Here is a 12763-nt window from a genome sequence, read left to right as displayed (position 1 = left end):
TTTTTGTTTAAAATGTATTTACTAGCCCACACGTGAAACCCATACAATATTTGGTCACGGCCTTTTGAATGTGTCAGTGCGCATTTCCGCAGCCTTCCATTACGTTATGAAATGCTTAGCTGCGTTTGATTGTGCTGTTGTTTTGAATCTGACGTACAAACTTTGAACATAGTGTTTGCAAACTGATGCAAAAGAACACGAATGATTATTCCACTGAACTTCAGTCGTCTGCTTTGAGAAAGTTGCAACTTAATGCACGGCCGGGAATCGTTACAATTTTCAAATGGACACAGATCATTTCATACGTTCCAGGAGCAGAATTAGGCCATTCGGCCCATCATGTCTTCCCCCGCCATTCTATCTTTCCCTCTCAACCACATTCTCCTGCTTTCACCCCATACTCCCTGACACCCGTACCAATCAAGAATCCGTCAATCTCTGCCATAGAAATATCTATTGACGGCCTCCACAGCCGTCTGTGGCAATGAACTCCACCGATTCACCACCTTCTGAGTAAATAAATTCCTTCTCACCTTCTTCTCAAAGGCACATCTGAGGCACTGGCCTCTGGCCCTAGACTCTCCCACTTGGCATCATGACACATACATCGCCAATTTTATGATGCGAACCATAACTTTGGAATGATGTTGAAAGCTGCATTAATTTTTTTTTTGTGCATTCAACTTCCTGTGCAAACCTAAGACATGCAATTTGATAGTTTAGCAATAACAGCATCCAGGCATTAATTCTTTGCAATGCTACACGAATTTGGTCTGGGAGCTATTCACACACACACACAACTCCTCCGTGAACCTAACTATAACACCTGACAGAAGAAGGGTCTGAAGAAGGGTTTCGGCCCGAAACGTCGCCTATTTCCTTCGCTCCATAGATGCTGCTGCACCCGCTGAGTTTCCCCAGCAATTTTGTGTACCTATAACACCTGACAAACAGCTAACAATGGCCTATTCCCTTTATCATCATTACTTTTTTGCATATCTTTCATTCATTGTTCTTTATCTCTCTATATCATCGCCTCTATCTCTTGTTTCCCTAGGTACACAAAAATGCTGGAGCAACTCAGCGGGTGCAGCAGCATCTATGGAGCGAAGGAGATAGGCAACGTTTCGGGCCGAAACCCTTTTGATGCTGCTGCACCCGCTGAGTTTCTCCAGCATTTTTGTAAACCTTCGGTTTTCCAGCAACTGCAGTTCCTTCTTAAACACATCTCTTGTTTCCCTTATCCCTAACCAGTCTGAAGAAGGGTCTCGACCCGAAACGTCACCCATTCCTCTCCAGAGAAGCTGCCTGCCCCACTGAGTTACTCCAGCTTTTTGTGTCTATCTTCGGTTGAAACCAGCAACTCCCAAAGGTGACATCTGATTGACAAGATCTCACACTGCCCCAGACTTGGCCAAAATATGTAAGCTCTACATCCAGCTGGAAAAGTCCGCGTTCCCTGCTATTAAAAACATATTTTTTAAATAAAAATTATTGCATCAGAATGGACGATTTTTCTTGAGGTGCATTGCAGCCTGCCATGGGTGAATATTCCTGCTGCCTTTCATGCTGTATCCACCGCACTTTGCTCCTCACTGTCCATTTTGTAAAATATTCTCTGCCAATGACTGGAATTTTGCCGAGTTATGGCTTTCGTAATCCCAGTGGTTTCTATTCCGGGATGAATCTTGACATTAAGTGCCAGTCGGTTCCTTAACTGTGCTGTAGGGCGGAGTGCTGCTCAGGTTAGTCCTGGCTTAATCTATAGCCGCCCCTGTAGACGACCAACAATTGTCCGTGAATAATGATCCAGTGCAGGCAGCATTGCTGATTTCTATCTTGTCATTTGGAAGGCACACGCACAGATTTGTGAGCAGGTTTGTCCTTGTATGGGGAGAGATTACACAGTTTGGGATTAATCGCTCTCAAAAAGAACGATAAGTGATCTTATTAAAATGTACATAATTTTTGACAGGATATTAGAATGTGGAGTTGATGTTGCCCCTGGCTGGAACCAGTGGTCATGAAAGAAAGAGATCAGACTTGAATGAAATGAGAGGAAGTGTCTTGACCCTGAGGGTAATGAATCTTTGAAATTCCCTTCCTGAGAGGGCTGTCGAAGCTCAGTCATTTAGTATTTTCAGGATAAAAACCAATTGATTTTACATTTTAAGAGAATCAAGGGATATGTTGAACGAAAATGGTATTGAAATGGATCACCCATGATCGTATTGAATGATAGAACGGGTATTATGGACCGAATGGTCTACTGCTGCTTCCATTTCATATGTTCTGGACCCACACATACTTGATTCCCCTGAAATAATAATAATAATAATAATAATAATAATAAATTTTATTTATGGGCGCCTTTCAAGAGTCTCAAGGACACCTTACAAACATTTAGCAGGTAGAGGAAAAACATGTAAGGGGAATTAAATAAATAGTAGAGACATGACTAGTTCACAAAGTAAAGACAGAATTCAATACAAAACACAATATGAGGCAATTAATGCACAGATGAAAAGGGAGGGGGACGTGGGGCTAAGGATAGGCAGAGGTGAAGAGATGGGTCTTGAGGCGGGACTGGAAGATGGTGAGGGACACGGAATTGCGGATCAGTTGGGGGAGGGAGTTCCAGAGCCTGGGAGCTGCCCTGGAGAAGGCTCTGTCCCCAAAACTGCGGAGGTTGGACTTGTGGATGGAGAGGAGACCGGCTGATGTGGATCTGAGGGACCGTGAGGGTCGGTAGGGGGAGAGGAGGTCAGTGAGATATGGGGGGGCCAGATGGTGGAGGGCTTTGTAGGTGAGGATCAGGATTTTGTAGTCGATCCGGTGGGAGACGGGAAGCCAGTGAAGTTGTTTGAGGACTGGAGTGATGTGATGCCAGGATTTAGTGTGGGTGATGAGTCGGGCGGCTGCGTTCTGGACCAGTTGGAGTCGGTTGATGTAGGTGGAGCTGATGCCAAGGAGAAGTGAGTTGCAGTAGTCCAGTCAGGAGGAGATGAAGGCATGGATGAGTCTTTCAGCAGCGGGAGGTGTGAGAGAGGGTCTGAGTTTGGCGATGTTGTGGAGATGGAAGAAGGAGGTTTTAATGGCATGGCGGATGTGAGGCTCAAGGGAGAGGGTGGAATCAAAGATCACGCCAAGGTTGCGGGCCTGGGGAGATGGGGAGACAGTGGTGCCGTCGATGGTGAGAGTGGGGTTATTGATTTTGCTGAGTGTGGCTTTGGAGCCTATGAGGAGGAATTCTGTCTTATCGCTGTTGAGTTTGAGGAAATTATGTTGCATCCAGGTTTTTATAGCTGACAAACAGGAGTTGATATGGGTGAGGGGGGGGGGTTGTGGGGGGATTTGGTGCCGAGGTAGATCTGGGTGTCGTCAGCGTAACAGTGGAAGTCCAGGTTGAAGTGGCGGAGTATCTGACCAAGGGGGAGGATGTAGATGATGAAGAGGAGGGGGCCGAGTACGGAGCCTTGGGGAACACCTTGAGTGACTGTGGCTGTAGCAGAGATGTCATGTGCAGATCAACTCCTCCAAGGAGTCTGAAGAAAGCTCTCGACCCAAAACGTCAACCACTTCTATCCAGAGATGCTGCCAGTCCCAATGAGTTACTCCAGCACTTTGTGTTTAACTGCGCAAACTCAGTTGGATCAGTAACCAATAACCCTGTCTGGCTTAAGTCCTCCCTCCACCACCTCCAGTTTAAATTCCATTTGGAATATTTTGGAGGACCAAGAAACCAAGTGATGAGAAACAGAATAGTAGTTTCAGGTGAAGGGTCCTGAACCTGAAACATTAAAGGGCCTGTCCTACTTACGCGATTTTTTAGGCGACTTGCCGGCACCCGTCTTAGTCGCAGCAAGTGGACGAAAAAGGTACGACTCTTTGGGCGACTAATCACGACCATACAGGCTTCACCCCGCGACATGTTGACACGTGACATCTGTTTGGTCGTGAGTAGTCGCCCAAAGAGTTGTACCTTGCTCTGGTCGCCGCTGGATTTTCAACATGTTGAAAATTGTCGGCCACCTGCTGCGACTATGACGGGTGCCGACAGTCGCTGAAAAAAATTGCGTAAGTGGGACAGGCCCTTAACTGTTTCTCTTTCCACACACGGTTTTATGTTCTCCAAAGTCTTTGGTAGTTTCTATTTTTATTTTCAGATTTCCAACATCTGCAGTACTTTAAAAAAAAAAAAGTCATTTAGTAGTGAAAGCTTATTGATTTGCGTAGGGAAGTATGCAGTGGAATGTACCGGAAATCCGTACTAAGACTGCTGTTTTTCTGAATATATATTAAAAACATTGATATGCAAGACTCATTTTTAAACATTTTAATCGATCCCGGGTCAGTGGCGCTGCAAGGCAGCAACTCTACCGCTGTGCCACAGTGCCGTCTCTGATTTGATTGTGGTTTTGAAAAAGGCCGTGGATAAGTAGTTGAGAATCAAACAAAAAACGAGCAGGGCTATAGAAAGAAACTAGTGGGGCTGTCCCACTAGTTGGGTTGTGACACCATGGAACTAGTGTGGTTAGATAGGTTGAATAGCTTAGCTCTGGTAACAACTGAGATTCAAGGTTAAATCTTGACCATCGCTGGTGGCTTAGCTCCATGCTGGATAAAGTAATTGAGCCATCAAGGAGTCCATGTTCTGCGTTTTCAAATACCTAAGCCAATCTTCGGTATCCTCATATGTGAGTGATAAGCTTCGTTAGTCAAATACTTTACAATCAAGCTCTTGGAGGCTTGTTGCTCGATGAAAAGCAACATTTACAACGCACTCTGCACGATTGAAGAATCTGTTCACTCACTTCGCCTTGCTAAACAAGAGTAACCTCAATTTAATAATGAAAGTCAAAGCAGATTCTAATCAAGCTTCAGTTGGTGAGTTCTTTTTGGTTTCTGTTTACGTTTGTTTGCCTGAGAATTTCTGAAGCTACTGTTCATAGAAATGTTATGTCCTCTGGCTTCTTTGCTCTGGTAGATAACTTCAGATATTTCCCCAAGCATTCAAAAATATTGCAGACTAAAAAAAAAAAAATATTGAGTGACCCATTTCAGCTGAACTGACGAAGGGTTTCTTCAGTAGTTATTTAAGTTATTATATATTGTTTGCTGATTATACCTGACATTGAGAATTTCCAGAAATTCTATTTTTTCTTCAGATTCCAGGTTCAATTTGGGTTTTTCTTTCAGTCCAGTCACATTGACGGTTTAGAGAAGTGAATTTTTTAAACTTAACACGGTTTTCTTACCTTGTAAAAGAATTGCAACTCGGAAGCTCCAAGCCATGTGTATCAGTAATGATACCCAGTCAACGTTGAGTTATTTATTATAGCTTGGCTCCGTTTTGGGTGATGTTATCTTGAAATGCTATCTTGCCTCAGCAGCGCTGGGCTCGGAACGGTAAAAGTCAGCTTCAGCAGCGACACAGTTACACTGTCCAGTGATCTCAATGAAAGCGTTGGATAACAATCGGAACTGCCTCGGCTGCTAAAGAGGCAAAAAGCCAGTGGAATTTCACTTCGCTAACTTACATGTGAAAATTAACCAAATGGCAAATGTACTGTACGGGGCAAAATGAATGAGAGACAGAGGAAAACTAAACATTGGAAGAAACTATGGCGGTTTTAAACCAATCTGTGTTTCTTTATCGCATTGAAACGGAATTGGAATCTCACTCGATGCGTGGCTGGAATTGTAGTTTTGCTGGTAGATCCGTTCGCTGCAAGCAATTTTGTGTTTTCTAAGCAGTTCTGTGTAACGCTGTGACAGCCAGATAACAATCGCTCCGGCAAAAGTCGATTGTGAATGTCAAGCTGCTGAAACTCCTTCTTAGTCAACGATGTCTATGTGTCATGGACTGTGGTTCCCAAGGTTGCAATTTTGACTATAGAGCTTCTCAGCCTTTTACACTCGACATCTTTTTAGATTGTAAAGAACGGTGCGGAAATGGGCCCTTCGGTCCACCGTGTCCGCGCCCATCAGCGATCACCCTATACACCAGCACTATCCTACACACGGGATCATTTACAATAGTCAATTAAGCTACAAATCTGTACGTCTTTGGAGTGTGGGAGGAAACCAGAGCGCCCGGAGAAAACCCACGCGGTCACGGGGAGAACGTGCAAACTCCGTACAGACAGTGCCCGTAGTCAGGATCGAGCTCAGGCCTCCAGCGCTGTAAGGCAGCAGCTCTCCTGCTGCGCCACTCTACACAGAAAGTAGTATTCCTCTGTCCCCCTCCCCCCCCCCCAATCAACTCTCCCCCCCCCCCCCCGTTCTCTGCCCATCCTTCTGCTCAAAAATTCTGAACAGTGAATAAAAAATACTTGTATAATTGCACCCTCTTCTTACAACACCAAGGCCCTTCAGAGAGCTAGACCTTAAGTATATTTTTTTTTAAAAAGGACTTTGTACTAAGTGCAAGCGTAAATATCAGCTGCTAAATATACTCACCCCACAAGAGCGGAACTCGCTATCAAAACATGGAGCGGACAGGGGACACAATTTTTTGGCGGCCACGCGCGCATGCGCTCACACACACACACACACACACACACGGAGGCTCAATCCAGCGCTAAAAGCGGAGATTTTAAAATCGGGATCACAAAAATTTGGGGGGGATGTCCCCCACCTCTCAAAACATGGGGGGGACGTCCCCTCTGGCCCCCCCGGGTTTTCCGCCCCTGCTCACCCCCACAAAATAGGTTTCACTGTGGATCCAGAACTGAATTCAACGAATGACCAATGCTGGAGTACACATTTCCTGCACAAATTTGATTTTGTGTCATCGTTTTTTGCAACTTCAGGCAGCCCAGAGCACTTTGCAGCTGGTGAAGTTATTTTTGGAGTGTGTATTTTAATATAGGGTACTACAATATTATAATACAATAATATGTATTAATAAAGGGTACCTAGGGACACATGGTAGCCGGTTGTGACGCTGAGAATAAAGTTGATCATTTAAAAAATATATATTGCACAGCTCTCCTTTTAATACTCGTCACCAAAACCGTTTACAGGTCAGTTTAATGTAATATTATAATGATGCATGTCCACCAGACATTCCTGGGCTGCTTTTGCACTGTTGTTGTGATCAAACAAGTGTCCAAATAGTTGTTGGGAAGAGACAAGCGTAGCTTTCTGACTCATTGGTCCAGATCCCTATCAGTCGACCAAGTCTGACACAAAATGTGAATGTGGAGCATTCATTTTTTTTTGTGCCAATGACGGAAGATTGTATATATGACCTTTGTGATCTTGGCGTGGTTGCCCGACAAAGATTAAATAGAGGCAATATACTCCCAGTTATGGACACAAAGTAATGGAGTAACTCGGCGGTTCAGGCAGCATCTCTAGGTGATGTTTCAGGTCGGGACGCTTCTTCAGACTCGCGTTTCGGTTCGGCATTCTTCTTCTGCCTAGCCTGCTGAGTAGGTTCAGCACTTTGAGTCTATCTTTGGTATTAACCAGCATCTGCAGGTTTTTACTCTCTCCATATTATTTTGTTCGGTGTTTCTCTTTGGCTGATCGGCTTCCGATAACAGGACCGCAGCAGTTCTTGGTGGATGTTGCTGCAGCATTTCTCACTTTCTTTTTAGTCTCAATTAAACGATAGGGGTGGCGGGCACTGTGGCGCAGCGGTAGAGCCTTACATCTGCGGGTGCTTGTCAGTACGGAGTTTGTACGTTCTGCCCGTGACCTGCGTGGGTTTGCTCCGGTTTCCTCCCACACTCTATAAAGACGTACGGCTTTGTAGGCTAATTGGCTTGGTGGAAATGTGAAATTGTCCCCAGTGTGTGTAGAGTATTGTTAATGTGCGGGGATCGCTGGTCGGCGCGGACTCGGTGTGTCGAGGGGCCTGTTTCCGTGCTGTATCTCTGAAGTAAACTAAACTAAACAAAGCCGTGGGATTGCAAAATGCTTGTAAATGACCCCATGTGCGGTTTTTCTACTGTTTCTTCCCGTATCGTTAGCAGGATTTTAGATAAAACGTTTAATAACAGCTCTTGCCTTTCCTCCCACGGTAATTTTGGATGACTAGAGTTTCCTGTGATTCCGCAGTCTACTGATTGTTTTAAAGACTATAATCAAACGATTGAGGCTGGAGATTTTAAAATGGTTATGTTGACTAATAATGAGAGTTACAAGATATTAATCACAGCCTGCGGTGCAGGTATTTACAGAATTGATTCAAAGATGTGCAGATAATGTACATTTTCATCTCCATATCACATTTTACACAAGTTTTTTGAAGTTTTTCTTTAAAATGCCCCTTACCATTTAGTACGCGTAGGAAGGAACTGCAGGTGCTGGTTTACACTGAAGATAGACGCACAATGCTGGAGTAACTCAGCGGGAGAGGGGGCGCTGACCTGTGCGCGGCTGCCCAGCCAGCAGCTGTCCATCTTTTCATCTTTTTTTTATTTTTAGTTAGTTAAAGTGTTTTTGTTTCTGGAGGTCTAGACTTTTTTATGTGGGGGGTGGGGGGGGGGGGGGGAAACTACCTTTCAGGGTCCCTACCTGGTCGGAGAGGCAGCTTTTCTCCGGGCTGTAGTTTCGACCCGTCCTCGCGGCCTACCAGCGGGCCTGGAGCGGCATTTCCTGTCGGGGACCGCCCAGAACCACGGCTTCGGCAGCGGCACAGCGCTGGAGCGCTATCGCGGAGCGGGCGATGCCTTGCCCGGGTCGCCGCGCTGGAACTCCGGTGAGCTGAAGACCGCCGGGAACAACATCGCGGAGCTGCGGGTCTGAGGAGCGGCCAGCTGCGGGCGGCGGCGCTGAACTGTACACCGGGAGCCTGGGATCTCTAGATGAGATCGCCAGTAGTGGAGCTCCAACCGGCGCGGCCTTGTTGGCTTTGGAAGCCGCGGCCTCCAGTACGGAAGCGGCCGTTCCAGGTGTCCCAAGCCGCTGTGAGGATTCTCCCGACGCCGGAGCACCATCACCCGGCAAGAACGGCCAGGAACATCGGGCCTCCGTAGAGGCAACTGTGGAGGCCTCAATTGGCTCGACTATGGGTGAACTGGGGTTGGGGACTGGACTTTGTGCCTTCCTTCATGGTGGGAGCCATTGTGGGGGGATGTTCTTTATGTTTAAATCTCTTATTAATGTTATGTCTGTATTCTTTCTTTATGTGCTGCATTGGCAAGAAGCATTTCACTACACCTAAGTGTATGTGACCAATAAATAACCTTTGAACCTTTTTTTTTAACCTTTGAGAGAAGAAACGTTGGAAGACAGAAAGGGCTTGCAGAAATGAGGTGCTGAGATCATGGAAGGATTAGAGCAAGAGAGGATTGGTGGACCGTCTACTGTGCAGACAGTAGTTACTGGGTTTATACTTCTCCTTCAATCTTTAAACAGTTGATAAAATGTTTAACTTTCCAAAACTCCAGCACTGCTTCTACATAAGATAGAATGATAGGTTGGCCTTCACCCTCTGCTGGCACGGTTGCATCCTCCAGATGAGGAGATGGTCCTTATTGTCCCAGTAGTGCAAGAGAGAACATTACAGAACATTCAGTAAATGGATCCGACCCATGGTTGCTTGGTTTGGAGCGCAAGGTTGGGGAAGGCTGTGGGCGTTAAATGGATCATCTCAATTGTGTGAACTCCTTACATGTGTCGTCGAGCTGTGAGGGTTTTAATTTAGCTTATTGCCACGTGTACCGAGCTATAGTGTTGCGTACCATCCAGTCAGCGGAAAGACTATACATTAGATTAGATTAGATTAGATTATTTAATGACCACACAGTCAAGCTGGTGGAATTCAGGTTCAGTACAGGATGTTACAAGGTAGGCTGATTCCCGTCAAACATAACATAAAACACAACATCATACAATATACAGTACATGCATGGGGAGGATATGTGCTGTTGTCATAGTGTGTTCAGAATTCGGATTGCGTGTGGGTAAGAACTGTTTTTAAATCGAGATGTCTTGGCGGGCAGTGAGCTGTAGCGCCTTCCTGATGGCAGCAGGTGGAAGATGTGGTGAGCTGGGTGGGAGGGATCAGAGATCGAGCCATCCACAGCGTACAGATACAGGATAATGGAATAACATTTAGTGCAACTCCAGTAAAGTCCGATTAACGATCGTCTGAGAGTCTCCAACGAGGTAGATGCGAACTCAGGACTGCTCTCTAGATGGTTATAGGATGGTTCAGCTGCTTGTTAACATCTGGGAAGATGTCTCTGAATTTGGAGCTGTGTCTTTTCACACTTCTTGCCTGATGGGAGAGGGGAGAAGAGGGAGAGTAACAGAGAGGGGTTTAGGAGACCTTGTTAGTGCGGAAATGAAGCAGCATGAAATTGGAAATGGTCTTTCGATTTAAATTCTGAAAGATTTAAAGAAAATTACGATTAGTTTTGGCGGAGAGCAGGACTCTGACATTCAGCCAATCTGACAATGAATAACTGAACTAGCTGTGCACAATAGATATTCAAGTCAAAATGGAGGTCTTATTTCCAACCAAGATAAGAAACGAGGGGCAAGAGCATCTGGGGCAGTGATGAGTGAATTATTGATTAAGTTGCTTGCAGAAGAATTGTCCTATTTGATGGTACTGTAATTACTGAAATGCTCTAAATAAGTAGAGGAATAAAATCTTAAGTTGTGACCTGCAATAAAAAAATGTATGTGTTGCGCTACTGTAACAGATGTAAAGAAAAAGTGCACAATGTATTGAACATAAAGTGGCATGCACATTCTTTCTTTTCTGGTGTGAAAATCAAGATACAATTGAAATAGCAGAGAGAGTCAAGTTAAGTTGCAAAGAACATGATGACTTGATGATCCACATACGTTTATTAATATTTAGTTAACATTTTCAAGATGGAAATTGAATGAGGATTGGGGAACATTAACAATGTTAAATCCAATTTCAAATCCCATTCCCCATTTGAGTACAGCTCTGTGCAAGGAGTTCCAGAATAAATATACCAAATTATGTCAAATCTGTGTCTAACGATCACCACTATTCCTCTGAAGAAGGGTCTCGACCCGAAGCATCGCCTATTTCCTTCGCTCCATAGATGCTGCCTCACCCGCTGAGTTTCTCCAGCATTTTTTGTCCAACCACTATCCCCCACCCCCTCCCTTTCTACCTCTATCCCTTCTTCTGGTTTTACATTCCACGCTGCTTCTGTCCTTATCTCACAGCCTTCTGTCTACTTTTCATTATTGTCCACCCATCTGCCTCTCAAACCCCTTCAACTGTATCCTCTTATCACTTGCCAGGCTTATTCCCACCGCTACCCCGCATCGAATTTCCTCCCCTTCTGCTCCAATCAGTCTGAAGAAGATTCCTGACCCAAAACTAAGCCTTTGCATCTCCTCCAGGCGTGCTGCGCGACCGGCTGAGTTACTCTAGCACCCTGTCTCTTTTTTTTGTAAACCTGCATCTGCAGTTCCTTGTATCTGCCCTCCACATATCATTGTTCTATCGATCACAGAGTCAAAAAAGACAGCCTCTGACTTCTGTTTCCCTGTTCTACAGTCGTTGAAGTTCATATGAATTGAGTGCAGTGTAAACTTTGAATGTTATTGAATACCTCTTTTTTCACTTTAAAGTCAGACTGATTTTTTAAAAAAAGATTTTTTTTTTGTATTTCAGCCATAGAAACGCAGAGTACTAGCTCAGAGGAGATTGTGCCTAGTCCACCTTCCCCGCCCCCTCCTCCACGTGTATACAAACCCTGCTTCGTCTGCCAAGACAAGTCATCAGGTTACCACTATGGAGTCAGCGCTTGTGAAGGATGCAAGGTATGAGATAGACTTAAGATATTTTTACTTTGCTATGCCAGCTTCAAGGGAGAGGTGCTAAATAAATATGGTGCCCCTTGCTCCTGTAACTCTCTGTTTATTTTCCCAACCTGTGCCATTTCCACGAAGGCCAAAGGTGGGCCGAAGGGCCTGTTTCCATGCTATATATTCCCATGCTATATATTTCCGTAACTGCAACCAGAACAGGCAGGAGCAAACCCAGAGAATAACGGGTGCCTGTTACAAAAACGTTATGTTTTCATCCTGAAGCCTTCTTTCAATGAATAGGGGTGGTGTTGTGGCCCAGTGGCCTCAGAGTCCCGAGTTCAATCCTGACTATGGGTGCTGTCCGTACAGAGTTTGTTCGCTCTCCCTGTGATTGCATGAGTTTTCTCCGGGTGCTCCGGTTTCCTCCCACGCTCCAAAGATGTACAGGTGAACTGGCATTGGTAAAGAAAGTGTAAATTGTCCCTAGTGTGTAAGAAAGTGCTAGTGTACGGGGTGATCACTGCTTGGCGTTGACTTGATAGGCCGAAGGGCCTGTTTCCGCACTATATCTCTAAAGTCTAGAGAATACTATCACAGCATGTAAATAGCACTCACTGTGCCACTGCTCCAAGAATCGAACACATACCTGACAGAAGCATAAAATTCACCACCCCACTTTATAAAGGATTCTTAACTGTAATTACCAGACTAGTAACTAGAGGCATGAGTTAATAATAAGTGCTGCAACTTCATATCCCAGCTGGGTAGATGTTGAATTTAAATTCAGTTTAGTTTCGTTTAGAGATACAGCGCGGAAACAGTCCCTTCGGCCCACTGAGTCTGCAGTGACCAGCGATCCCCGAACACTAGCACTATCCCACACACACGAGGGACAATTTGCAATCTTTAACAAAGTCAAGTAGCCTACACACCCGCACGTCTTTGAAGTGTGGGAGGTCATTGGAGCACCCATGGAAAACCCACGTGGTCACAGGAAGAATGT

At 45.2% G+C, this 12763-nt stretch overlaps 1 protein-coding gene across 9 annotated transcripts in view; it reads left to right on the top strand.

Annotated features, from left to right (window-relative positions):
• rara (retinoic acid receptor alpha) overlaps positions 1-12763 on the top strand; it is a 541920-nt gene that overhangs the window by 453706 nt on the left and 75451 nt on the right. For 8 of the 9 annotated variants that reach the window (XM_033035045.1, XM_033035043.1, XM_033035044.1 and 5 more), the window contains one exon: positions 11624-11772. The exons of the other annotated variant lie outside the window; for it this stretch is intronic. In XM_033035045.1, coding sequence (XP_032890936.1) covers positions 11624-11772 — 149 coding nt within the window. The remainder of the gene's footprint in view (positions 1-11623; positions 11773-12763) is intronic. 9 annotated transcript variants of the gene reach the window in all.

The sequence above is a fragment of the Amblyraja radiata genome, chromosome 16, assembly GCF_010909765.2.
Source record: "Amblyraja radiata isolate CabotCenter1 chromosome 16, sAmbRad1.1.pri, whole genome shotgun sequence".
Classification (NCBI taxonomy): domain Eukaryota; kingdom Metazoa; phylum Chordata; class Chondrichthyes; order Rajiformes; family Rajidae; genus Amblyraja; species Amblyraja radiata.
This window is presented reverse-complemented; position numbering and strand designations above follow the sequence as displayed.